We start from the raw sequence: 13,403 nt of genomic DNA, 5'->3' as shown, positions 1-13,403 counted from the left end.
TTTGTTTGTTTGGCCTTTTTGGGACAGGCTCTTTGTAGTTCAGGCTGGCTTGTAGCTCAGTTTGTAGCCCCAACTTGCCACTAGTTCATGGCAATCCTCCTGCCTCAGCTCCTGTACCAGGAGTACAGGTATGAGGCATCCACCTGGCTTCTTCACCAGTAAGGCCATGCTGACTGGGGTGAGATGGCCTCTCAGTGTAGTTTAGACGTACATTTCCCTTGTGGCTAAAGAGGTTGAGCATTTTTTCCCATGTATTTATTGGATGTTTGTGTTTCTTTTGAGATTTGTTTGCATGTTCCTTGCCCATTTGTTACTTGGATTGTTTTTTTTCCCATTTGTTGTTTAATGTTTTGGGGTTCTTTCCATACTGTGTCAGATGTGTATCTGGTAAAGCTTATCTCCCACTCTGTAGTGCTCATGCAGTTAACTCTTTGCTGTGTAGAAACTTAAAAATAATGACTTTGTGTGTGTTCACCTCTCTCTCTCTCTCTCTCTCTCTCTCTCTCTCTCTCTCTCTATGTGTTTGTGTGTGTACTCACCTGTGTATATGTATGTATGTGTTTGTATTTTCTCTTACGTGTGTTGGGTAGGAGTGATCTTGGTTTTGGGGAAATGGTGTGTAAGAACCTTTGGGTTTAAAGAGAGAAATGGACCTTAACATTCACAGATGGCCATTAAGCTGGAGAAGAGGGGGGAAGGCGTGGGTCAGATCACGTGGGGTTTGCCCTTTACTGGAGAGTCTGTAGAGGGGGTGCTCCTGAGAGATTTCAGGCAAGGGTGGGACACAATCACAAAGTAGAAGCAACAAGCACATAGGAATGGAAGCAAAGTGTCAGAGTCCTGGATTGTGGTGGGTCTGATGGAGAGGGTGAGGGAGAGGCAGTGTTGGCATGAACCTTAGATTCTGATACTGAGTCAGACTGCATGGATGGCGATACCAGTCCGTGGGTCAGCCTTGGAAGGGGCCTGCGGTCTGCTGCAGACACACCATGCTTGCAGTGTCTTTGAGACACTAACGGGAACTGCAAAGGAGACATTTGCATACACACATCTGAAGCTCAAAGCTGGTGGAGGGGGCAGGGGGGCTACTGCTGGAAATGAGGTCTGGGGTGTGAATGGCAGCGCAGCAGAGGAAGAGAAAGCTTCAGATGTTTGGAGAAGGAGGAGGTGTGAGCTATAGTTGAGGCCGAGGCAGAAGTGGGGAAATCCCCTGGAGACTGTTTTAATTCTCTGAGAGAATGGAGTAGCCATCAGTGATGGTGATGTTCAAAGGGACATGGGAAAAGAACTTGAAGCGACCCACTAGATTTGGTGGCTTTTTGGTCATCGCTGACTTTAGCACATCAACCTTCAGATCAGAGTTATGGCCGTGAAGGCCAGCTGGGAGGAACAGAGTGAGCAGGCTGGGCGGGTGATGGGGAAGGGGGGCAACGGATGTAGAAAACTCTGGAAAAAGCTGGGGTGTTTTCTCTGCAGTTACTGTGAAGACGGATTCATGCATTGTACGATGAGTGGTGCCCCAGGGAGCCTGTTGCCAGACACTGTCCTCAGCAGCCCCCTGTCTCACCGCAGTGAGTACTGTCACCTCAAAGGCCTTTCTCTTCCCTTCTGTCCAGACTCTTTTCTGTGAGTGGGAGGAGAGAGAGAGAGAGAGAGAGAGAGCTCAAACAGGAGTCTGGCGCTGCCCAGCATCTCCTTGACTTCCTAGTTTATGTGAGTGACTTTCAGGCATAGCTTCTCACGTGTAAACTCATGTGAGTGAGGCAAGGAGCATTTTACTGTGTGGAGGAACGCCGCGGCAGTCTGAGTGCAGCGAGCAGCTGGGGTTAGCTGAAGGGCTTGCTAGGACGATGGCTCTTGTTTGCTGTGGGCGTTCCTGTGGACACGCTGGTGAGGACACCTCCTTGGAATCTCATTAGACGGATCTGAAAGAATAGGGGTTTGGGCCAGTTGCTCCATATAAAAGGCTTGAGAATTCTGCCTTCTTCACCCAGAGTGAGAAATATGGTATTACCTAGGCAGGGCCAGGATTTCTGAAAAAAAAAAAAAAAAAGATGTGTCAACACTCTGCTTTCATCACTATCCAATCAGCTGCTGCTATTCTTTGATTGACAGGAAGTGTGATCCATCAGTGAACCTAGTAGACAGAATCCCCACCTTCACGGAGCATATGTTTGTTTGTTTTAAATGGGGAGGGGGAGGCGAGGAGGTCCCAAAGGGGGTTTGAGCCAGTTGCTTTCAGTTTGAGAGTCTGAACAGTTCCTGTACCATTTGAAGACAAGACACCGAAGGAACAGGGGTGACCGGATTCTAATTTCTAGACCAGAGGCAAATCTGTGAACTGTGCAGTGGAAAAACACGGAGAGGGGATGAGACGTGTCAGTGAGCGGATATTCTGATGCCAGCATCTTTACAGAGAGGCTGATCTTGGAGCCTCTTAGAGTCCCTGTGGCTGACCGTCTTTTCCTCCATGAGCTGTAACTGTTTCATTAGTGTTCCTCTTGGGTCCCACCAAGCTCCGTTTTAGTAGCTTACTCTAGGTCTTCTCAAGACCGAGTCTGGAGTTTCCCACAATGCACTTTGGTTCAGTGCCAACTGGGAGAGCAGAGTCAAGAGGGATGAGGGGTGAGGGTCATCAGGTGACATCTGTTGGGGTCAGAGAGCTGCTACCAGCGTGACCGGAAGCATGGAGATAGACGAAGCTGCCGCCCGTGTCTCACATGGAGACCCCGGCTCAGGGCTAGAGCTCACGGTAGGCTGGGCAGTGTGAGGTCTTAGGGAGTGAGTGACGGCTCCTGGGGGCCTACAGGACAATGCAGAAAGGTGATCTGCCGTGGTTTTGCTCACCGCCTCTCTTCTTTCCTCAAGGCAAAAGGAGCCTGACCTGTCGGCCACCCATGGTCAAGTTGGTGTGCCCTGCTGACAACCCGCGGGCTCAAGGGCTGGAGTGTGCCAAGACGTGCCAGAGCTATGACCTGGAGTGCATGAGCCTGGGCTGTGTGTCTGGCTGCCTCTGTCCTCCAGGCATGGTAAGCCAGTGTGTGGAGGAAGGAGCCTTCCCATCCATTTTCTTGCAGGCTATGGTGAATGAGGCGTCTGTGGAGACACAGAGAGGAAGCCACAGGGATGGGCATGCTGGACAGCTTCAACCACCACATTCAGGGAGGGACTTGGGAGGAGCCTATCTGGGCTTGACCCTGACCGGGTTGGACACATGCGGAGAAAAAAATCTCGGCTCCCTGCCCTAGGAAGCAAGGAAACCATTTGCAGAAAATACTTACATGTCTAAAGAGGCATTTATACTAGAATTTTTTCTCAAGGGTGTGGGGCTGGAAAGCCGCACACGTACAGTTGTGTGTGATTTACACACATTTGCCTGTAACTTTCTCTTTTAAGAGAGGATGTTGATGTCTGTTCTAGTTTGATTTCTGTTGCTGTGACAAACACCATGACCAAAAGCAAATTTGGGAGGGAAAGATTTATTTTACTTTACACTTTGAGGTCAGAAGGAACTCAGAGCATTAACTCAAGCAGAAACCACAGAGGATCTCTGCTCCCTGCACCCCCTCTCTTCGGCTCAGCCTGAGCTAAGTTTTGTATGTAACTCATTCCCTCCTGCCTAGGGATGGGGTCACCCAGAGTGGGCTAGACCCTCCTACCTCAATTGTCAATCAAGATGATGCCTTACAGATATGCCCGCAGGTCAATTGGATTGCTCCTTCTTCCCAGATGACTTGAGATTGTGTCAAGTTGACCATAAAAATGAAGCCAAGAAACTATCCTGGTCATATCACAAGGAAATTGTGACTTCCCTACACTCAAGCTTTGTTTTCTGGCTCCATTAAATGACTTATAAAGTCTTGGCCCACCTCATCTAGCCTATGGTTCTGGTTCTGGTTCTGGGGCTGAAATGCCCTTGAAGGGTACCCAAGGTCCAGTGCTTGTTTTTGATCACCTGGCTCCTCTGTTTATCTTCTAGAACAAGTGGCAATGGTGGGGACATTCCCGAACCTTCTGACCTCCTTCTCCCCCTCCACTATTAGGCATTAGGCCAGGTCTTGTTTTGAGACAGGGTTTCTCTGCACAGCCTTGGCTGTCTTGGAATTCCCTCTGTAAAGTCAGGCTAGCCTCCTAGATCCACCTGCCTCTGCCTCCCAAGTGTTGGGATCAAAGGCTCGCACTGTCACTGCCTGGCTTAGGCTGGTTTTTATGTAAAATCCATTACATGTATGTCGTTATCATGGCCTGGAAGAATGCAACGTCTGGGTTTTTCTTTTTCAAATGCATCCTGTCTTTATGCTGTCCCTGACTGCGCTTCCCCCACATACCAAGTATGTAGTGGGGGATTGAGGTGCATCTTTAGAGGCCAGCATGGAAGTGGGTAGGATGGTTTAAGTGCACACCGATGATGCCCAGGACTCCACCTGAGGGGCGCAGGTATTCTGTCATGGAAACCAGGCACGTGCAGGATATAAGTTCTGTTCTCTATTCCCTTTACGGCCCCTCCTCTCCCAAGTGGAGAGTTCTATTCATTCTCTTTAGGACGTTCCCCACTGTTTTCTTCCCCGAGGCTTCTGGAACCATCTTCTTCTAGCAGGGAGGTAGAGACTGGCCCTCATGCTGGGCAGGGTGGCTCACGTAGTAGGGAAGGATGATCTGGGCTCCATAAGAAGAAGAAGAAGAAGGAGGAGGAGGAGGAGGAGGAGGAGGAGGAGGAGGAGGAGGAGGAGGAGAAGAAGCAGCAGCCAGCAGCAGCTCAGTTCCAGATCTGAGCAGCAGGCAGGGGAGTAAGAGACCTGAGATAAGGTCTCATGAAGCTTCTGTCCATAGAGGTTGGATTATTTTCACAACTGCTTCATTACGAGGCTGACTGATGTGCAGAGAGCTGGGGCCAGATTCGGCAGAGCAGAGAAATCCCTGTAATTTATGAAGTGTGCGCAGTGTGCTGGCTGCAGTGCCCGACACGTGTTCCTGGCCACAGCACAAAGAAAAGGGGGAGCTGGGAACATCTTGCCTGGGCGCTTCTGATGCTGCAGACCTCATACCCGGCGCTCTTTCCCTGCTCTCTGTGTGACGAGGGAAGGCTATGGCATGATACCAAGGGGTTAGCGAGGCCCCAGGGATTCTGCATTCTGAAGACGTGCAAGAGGGGCACGTCGCTTTCTGAGGAGGGCAGAGCTGTTTCTGCATTCGCTCATTGTCACAGGGTCTCACTTTGAATGGCCATTGTCCTCATCTAAAAACCACGTTCCCTCCTTTAAGGAACATCCGTGCCCCCTCTAAGCCCAGAAGTACTTGTTTGAAGATGTTGGAGGCAAGGCGGGTGGCGTTCCCTTTCCAGCTGTCCCAGGCCTGGCATGCTCAGTATTCTGATCCACCCAGGCAGCAGACACATCTGCCCCCAAGGTCTCATTGTAGAAGTGGAGCATGGGATGATTTTACAAGTGGCCAGAACCACAGTACAGTGGTAGGTCCCCACAAGTAGAAAGTCACCTCGTCTCTTTGTTTCCTTACCTGTGCAATTGGGTTAGAAGGGTTTGAAGGGGAGGTTAGAGACCACAGATGACATTAGGCACTTGAGTTGCTTTGCACATGGTGTCATAGCGACCACTGTCATAGTACGTTCATACAGATAAAAACAAAGGTGATGGTAAAGGCCTTCCCAAGTCCTTTCTTGTTTTGAGTTTTGGAGGCAGGCTTCACTTCGTAGCCCAGGCTGGTCTGGAACTTACTAGGTAGCCCAGGCTGAGGCTTTTTATTTAGCTGAAAAATTCTCCTGAACTTGTTGCCTAGAGCAGCAGCGCCTTTAAGTTACGGTATTACCTAGTATCGCCACTAGGCGGCAGCAGAATGCGCCTCATGGCCGGTCTCCCTGCTCTCCAGGCACAGTTAGTTCTTAGAACTGAGGAGGATGTTAACAGTGGGCATAATGTTTGCTGAAGGATCACGAGTTGATAACCCATGGCGGCTATTCCTGCCACATTTTCTGAAGCCTTCTACAAAGGACACACTGGACACACTGGGCACACTCTAGGCTTGCCACATAGCCCAACTATGAGCTGCTTAACTGGCTTGTTCACTTCCTGGCCCATTTCCTCCTCATCCCCTTCTCTGCTTCTTTATCTCAGTGCTTTTCAGTTGCTGGGGTTTCTTTAAGGCTTTGGCATTCTCTGAGTGTTTTTGACCAGGCTCTTATATAGATAGCATCCCTTTCAAGTCAGGAAGTTTCCACACAGTGCCTGGAAACTTCCTCCTCGCCCTTAAGGGTCACATTTTACCTCCTCACCAGCTCTATCCTGCAGAGCTGTCCCCACGTTGATGTTGTCTTGCTAGCATCCCTCACTTAACACTGAGCCTCTATCTTGGTATTGTAGCCTGCTTGTTCGTGATAGTACTAATGCTGGTCAGGGCAGAGAGGAGAGTGTATGTGGCCAGTGAGAAAAAGCGGAGGGGGGTCTGTAGCACAGGGGCAGCGCTATCCTATTGCAGCGCTGAGGTTTGACATCTTGTGCATTGGAGGAAGGCTGGGCGCTTCCATCCAGATGAAGCGGGAACAGAGAGACCCGGGAGCATGGCTGGACAGGGTTCTTTGGCAGTGAGGTGACTCTTGAAAGAGAGGTAAGCACAGGCATATATGCACACCAGGAGGCCTGGGAGCCCCTCGCCAATCCTGCCTGCAGATGAAGGACAGAGCATGTCTCACAGAGGTGAGACACCAGGTGAGCAGGGCTAGGTTGCCCTTCCCACAAATGCCTGCTAACCATCTCCACCGAATGGAGATGTATCTGCCATTCTTATGGTGTAGCCACTAGGTGGCAGACTTCACACTGAAGTCTAAACTGACAAAGCTTGGAGGATGTGGGCAATGTCCTCCCCCAAGCCCGACTCTCAACTTTTAAAATTGGTTCTTTGTGAGTTTTCACATCATGCACCCCAGTCCCGCACATCCTTTATTGTGAACCTTGGTCTTCAAGAGAGATGTTTGCAGCCCCACCTAGCTCCCACCGTCCCGCTTGCCTTCTCTGTTGGTCTCTTAGCTCCTTGTCTTCTGAGAATTGTTGTCCTAGGCACAAGAGTTGCTAGGGACACAGTGGGGCAGCATCTTCCTAGGTCCATGCACATAAACTGCCCCATCATTTAGAGGGCAAGCGACTCAAAGAGGACACCTCCTGAGGCTGCCAGATGTGGTGCTCAGAGGAGTCTGTTATTCCTGCCACCTTCCAGTATAAGTATGTGCACCTACACAACTTTAACCTATGACTCTGATGTGGGGACCCTCTGCATATTTCTGTTCCCAAGGCTTAGTTTAACTTGAAGGTCTGGGAATCCAAGCTTTCAGGGGAGTTCACCAGATCACTGGAGCGGGAATCCTCCAGACCTGGTGCCTCTCCTTGCCAGCTAGGTAGTTCTGGAACACAGCAGCTGTGGGCCTTCACCTAGCCTGTCCCAAGGACAGGAGAGGGTGACAGAGGAGAATATATGATCAAAGCACATTATAGCACATCCAAGGTGAGGTCTTGCTAGTGCAGGTGTCCAGAGCTGCACGTTGGTTGCGGTGGCCGTACATCACGGCGATGGGGTCAGGGTGGGCTTGGCAGTGCTTTGTAAGACCACCAAGGTCTTGTTTCTTTCTCTACCCATGTGTCCCTAGCAGACCCAGGAAGTGTAGCATGCACTACAGAGTTGCTTCTTCAGGGGGTGAGGAGGGAAGAAGAGACAGCCACTCCGTGGTTAGTGTGTCAGAGCATCAGGATCGGAAAAGGTGACCTTGGAAGGAGAGTCACCTGATCTGGACACGTATCTTGGACATACTTTTAGCCTGGCTTTGCTATGTCTTCTCTGTACAGCCTTTAGTCTTTCCTCCAGGGCACGAAATGCTCATCAATTTTTGTCAAACGTGATATCCGTTGTGGTGGTTTGAGTACGTATGGCCCCCATAGATTCATGTGCTTGAATGCTTGGCCATAGGCAGTGTGGCACTATTAGGAGGTGTGGCCTTGCTGGAGGAGGTGTGGTTTTGCTAGAAGAAGTGTGTCACTGTGGAGGCGGGCTCCGAGGTCTTTAAATGCTCAAGCTGCACCCAGTGTGGCACACAGTCTCCTCCTGGCTGCCTGCGGATCGAGATGTAGAACTCTCAGCTGCTTCTCCAGCACCATGTCTGCCTGCCTGCTGCCATGCTTCCCGACATGACGGTAATGGGCTGAACCTCTGAGACTGTAAGGCAGCCCCAGTTAAATGTTCTCCTTTGTAAGAGTTGCCATGGCCATGGTGTCTCTTCATGGCAATGAAACCCTGATGAAGACATCCATTTTCTTTAAGTATAGACAGAACACTTGCTTGTCAAAGAACATTTGGGGAAAAAAATTCAAACTAAAAAGGGGGGGGGGGGAAGCCCAGCATTCCTTTATCCCAGCTCACTACTTGTAGACAACCTCCCTACTTCCTTCTAGCTTTGGTTAACAAAAATATCTGTAGTACATGCACGTGAAATCGGACCACAGGTGTATACAGTTTTCTTCCCCGTTTTAAAAACTAACAGCTTAGATAGGTAGGCATTGCTCACCTCACTTAAAGAGTCTTCCAATGACCCCCTAATGCCCCACAGCAAACCAGCTCTGGGGTTCCTTAAGAATGACATATCATTTGCCTGTCCCTGAACATTCGATTGTTTACTCCTGTGCCCCCAGTCCATTGGTAAATACTTCTTCTTTATCTTCATCCATAGCTGCCATGTTCTCTGGAGACAACCTTGTGTGACGTGGCTGGGTCTGGTATATGGGCTCCTGACATGGGCTTCTGAAGTCTTTGCAAATGTGTCCCAGGTTATGTCACCCAGGAGGGCAGGGGCAGCTGTGCCTTTGTTTGTTAGGAAGACACAGTGTAGAAAGTGCCCATGTCCCTGACACACTAGCCTGGTGTCGACTGCTGCCCTGGCTGGTTTGTTGCTGAGGTTGCCCCTGGCTCAGTCCCTCCCTTCATGCTGGGCTTGTGTCAGGCACAAGCCCCAGGACTGGTTCTCATTAGCCATTGATCTCAGCCCCTGTGGCCCTTGAGATGCTTGAGTTCTTTTCTTTTAATATATTTTATTAATTTATTAATATTACATCTCAATTGTTATCCTTGTATCCTCTCATTCCTCCCTCCCTCCCATTTCCCCCTTACTCCTGAGGGAGACCTCTTCCCCCTGTATATGCTCATAGGGTATCAAGTCTCTTCTTGGTAGCCTGCTATCCTTCTTCTGAGTGCCACTAGGTCTCCCCCTCCAGGGGACGTGGTCAAATATGGGGCACCAGAGTTTGTGTGAAAGTCAGTCCCCACTCTCCACTCAACTGTGGGGAATGTCCTGTCCATTGGCTAGATCTGGGTAGGGACTTGAAGTTTACTGCATGTATTGTTCTTGGCTGGTGCCATAGTTTGAGCAGGACCCCTGGGCCCAGATCTACCCATCATAATGTTCTTCTTGTAGGTTTCTAGGACCCTCTGCATTCTTCTATTTCCCCATTCTTCCATGCTTTTCTTACCTAGAGTCCCAATAGGATGTCCTCCCCTCTGTCCCAGTTTCCTGGTAAGTGAAGACTTTCATGGGACATGCCCCTTGGGCTAGTGTCCAGATATAAGTGAGTATATACCATTTGACTCTTCCTGCTTCTGGCTTAACTCACTCATTATGATCATTGCTAGTTCAATCCATTTGTCAACAAATTTCGGGAACTCCTTCTTTCTAATAGCTGAGTAGTATTCCGTAGTGTAAATGTACCACAGTTTCTTTATCCATTCTTCTACTGAGGGACATTTAGGCTGTTTCCATGATCTGGCTATTATGAATAAGGCCGCTATGAACATGGTTGAGCAAATGTTCTTGTTGTGTGCTGGAGCATCTTCTGGGTATATTCCAAGGAGTGGAATAGCTGGGTCACTTGAGTTCTTTTCCTTTAGGTCCGTCATGAAAACAAGTGTGTGGCCTTGGAGCGGTGTCCCTGCTTCCACCAGGGCCAAGAGTACTCCCCAGGAGATACAGTGAAGATTGGCTGCAACACCTGGTGAGGCTCTGGGGACGCCCTGGGGACCAGCTGTCAAGGTGGCACGGGGTCTGTGGGACACAGGACTTTTGACACTTGCCCTCACACCCTGTGAGAGCCTGAGTGCTCTTTCCCTGACTCTGCCCATTTTCTCAACTGTGCTTTGCTCAGCCACACACCTGCTCCCTGTAGTCAGGCAATTCCGTTCTGGGGCGATCTTCCATTGAGGCCCTCAAAATGATCAGGCTGGGGTGGGGTGGGGTTGGGAAGGTCCTCATAGCCCTCTCTCTTTTTTCCTTCCTTTTTATTTATTTTATTAATTGTACGAGGCAATAGTTCCCTTATGATATTTACATATATGTAAATGATGTACTTTGCTCATATTCTCTGGCGTTACTTTCTCTTGTCCCTCTCCCTGCTCCTGCTGGTCTTTCCCCTCCCCCACAAAACAATCCCCTTTCTACTTTTGTATCTTTTAAATACATCTAGATCCTGCATAGGAGAGAAAACCTGATTGTTGTCTGTCTGAGCCTGGCTTAATTTCATCTCGCATGACCATCTCCTTGTCCTATCGATGTCTGTGCAAATGGTGTATTTATTTTGTTCTCCCGTAAGGCTGACTTCAGTGCCCGTCTCTTCCCACAGGCTCTGTACTGCCCAGGAGTGTTGTGGGAGTGGGCTGGAGGAGGCGGTGGTTTGAGGGGCACTGGTTTCCCTCTGCCTTCTTTGGCTAGCCTCCAGAAGCCCCCTTCCCTTCCAATGGCCCCGCCTTTCACTTCTGGGCAGTCTTAGGGGCCCATGTGGACGGAGGCGGGGGAGGGGATGAGCTCCTGAGGTCTGAGTTCACCACCTCTGACGCACGCACACGAGTGGGCTTTCCTACATCAGCTCTGGTTAAGGGCAGTGAGGGGCAAGGCACACGGCCAGCAAATCGCTATAGATATAAACACGTAACCACACACAGAAAACCGCTCCTGGCAGGCTTGCATGCCCACTCTGTTTTCCAGCCTCAGAGTACCCCAGCTGCTTCGTCTTGCAGATCTCTGTTGGTCTACAGGGGTTTTAGCATCAGTATGTCTGTGACACAGTGACCCTGTGGTTAATCTCAGGCACTCTGTAGCTTTTAGGGCGAGGCCACGCTTTCGTGAGCCTGTGGCAGATGACTTAGCGAGGACTGTTGCCTGAAGAGCCCCCTGAATCACCCTGGGTACCCACTTCACTCTATACCTCTATTTTCTCTTTGGAGCTACAGAGCAGCCTGGATTTCTTTCTCCCTACAGCTTCTGTGCTAGGTCTGTGAGGCCCACGTTCCTTCCACAGGCTGCAAGTGCTCTGCTTCTTGAGGCCACCTGAGTGACTACCTGGTGTCTTCTATGCCCCGACTGCCTCCTTGTTCCCTGAGGCCTGAGTGAGGCCCTGGCACCCGAGGGCAGACTGGTCATGCTTGGTTGCTTTTCCTAGTGTCTGCCGGGATCGGAAGTGGAACTGCACAAACCACGTGTGTGATGCCACTTGCTCTGCCATTGGCATGGCCCACTACCTCACCTTTGATGGACTTAAGTACCTGTTCCCTGGGGAGTGCCAGTATGTTCTGGTGCAGGTGAGACTGAGGGTTGGGAGATGGGGTGCTAACAAACTGTATCTAGCAGAGCAGGGGGTGCTGGCTGCAGTCTGGGAGTTTCCGGGTCAACTTCTATCTATAGAAACAACTTTAGGGTTTGCTTTGTCAGATTAATTTTCTAACCCCACCCCTCAAAGGGTGCCTGAAGAGAAGAATTTCATATTCTGAGCTGGATTGGTGTCGGGTAAGGCTACCCTCAGGCCATGTTAGCGCTATTGTAGATTAGAGAAAGACAGCTCTGCGTGTCGGTGGACACCTAAACCAGGATATGTGGTAAGCTGTTTCTGGATAGATTTCACCCTCCCTGATAGCTCCTTGTTATGAAGCATTCCTGGGCAGGGGGATTGCCAACACAATCGATCCCTGGAGTGTGCTGCCCGACCAGTGGTCCTATTGGACTTGCCATCAGTTTTACCTCTAACCTGGTCAGTTTCACACAGCGAGGAGGGGAGACTGGGGCCACAGGCACCATTCAGTCCAGCAGGAAGAACGTAGGACATCCCAGCTGTGAGCCCTGCCAGCCCCTGTGCCTCCCCACTTTGTGGCTTCCTGTGATTTCTCTTGCTGGCCCATACCAGAGAGTTCCAAAGAGGGCACATGTTTTTCTCAGAGCTGAGATACCGTGCACTCTGTGCCACACTGAACTGCCGTGGCTTCTCTGACCCTGTTTTCTGGGGAAAGAGACTGTTTGAGCTAAAGGTCGGACTTCTGAACCAGAGAGCGAGCTGTAGGACCAGTGTGTCAGGCATTGTTGGTAACTGGGGGTTGGGAGTGGGGGTCACCATGTGCAGAGCATGCTGGGACGGGGTTAGGATCCCTGGGGCACCAGTCAGGCTGGCTTTGCATACCCCAGCTTTTCCCAGGGAGACAGTGTATTGGGGTATACACACCTTAAAATGGCTTTTCTGGTGCCGCTGGGCCTGCGAATGCCCCCTAGAGTTCCCTTAGCAAAGGTTCAATGTGTCTATTAGCTTCCAGAAAGGATGGATTTAGTGCATAGAAAGGAGCCAGCGGCATTTCTATTACCCGGCACCCCTCTTGCTGGCAAACCTTCCTCAGTGACTCTGTTTTCAGGAACTCTCTTCCAGACTCTGTATGTGTGTGTGTGTGTGTGTGTGTGTGTGTGTGTGTGTGTGTGTTCCTTTTCTGCTTGGACCCTCTTCTGTGCTCTCTCTCCTGGAGCCATCCCTGTTGAAGGCATCATCAGGTTTAGCTTTCTCCTTCTGAAAAGCCAGCTGGTGACAAGGGTAAGCGAGCCCCTGCAGCCTTGTTCTGCTTCTAATCTGTGTGGCTCAGGAACCAGCTGAAACCATTTTCACCCAACACTGACAGGAAATGGACCAATGCTCACCTTACAGACAGCCGGGCTGTGTTTTCTCTATACATGTATGTGAGTATATGTAAGGGTGCATATGCATATATGTGTATATTGATACAGAGGGGCACATGTGAATTTTATAAGTATGTGTGTGTACAGGTATGTGCCTGTGTATGTGTTCTTATGTGTGTGTATTATGTGCTTGTATAGGTACATGTGTATGCATGTATAGGTGTGTATGTGATTATGTATATGCATGTGGAAGTGTATATGAATATGTGTATGTGTTTATGTTTGTATACGATTGTGTAAACATGTGTCTTTTGTATGCATAGGTGTATGTTTATATATGTATTTGTATGTGGATATATGTGCTGTCTCCTCCAGCTTCTCTGCTTTACTTTGTGCTCATTGCTATGCCACTGCAGTGACCATGGGTACCAGG

The 13,403-nt window shown here is 49.9% G+C and overlaps 1 protein-coding gene across 1 annotated transcript in view; it reads left to right on the top strand.

Moving 5' to 3' along the window:
- The window catches only part of VWF (von Willebrand factor), a 137,727-nt gene that overhangs the window by 65,044 nt on the left and 59,280 nt on the right, over positions 1 to 13,403 (top strand). Inside the window, exons 17-20 of the mRNA XM_084765429.1 lie at positions 1,477 to 1,571; positions 2,869 to 3,029; positions 9,937 to 10,040; positions 11,481 to 11,619. Of these exons, the coding sequence (XP_084621555.1) occupies positions 1,477 to 1,571; positions 2,869 to 3,029; positions 9,937 to 10,040; positions 11,481 to 11,619 (499 nt within the window). The remainder of the gene's footprint in view (positions 1 to 1,476; positions 1,572 to 2,868; positions 3,030 to 9,936; positions 10,041 to 11,480; positions 11,620 to 13,403) is intronic.

Source organism: Acomys minous, assembly GCF_964271855.1.
Source record: "Acomys minous genome assembly, chromosome: 17".
NCBI classification, from domain to species: Eukaryota; Metazoa; Chordata; class Mammalia; order Rodentia; family Muridae; genus Acomys; species Acomys minous.
The sequence above is the reverse complement of the archived record's forward strand: the minus strand, read 5'-3'. Positions and strand labels throughout refer to the sequence as shown.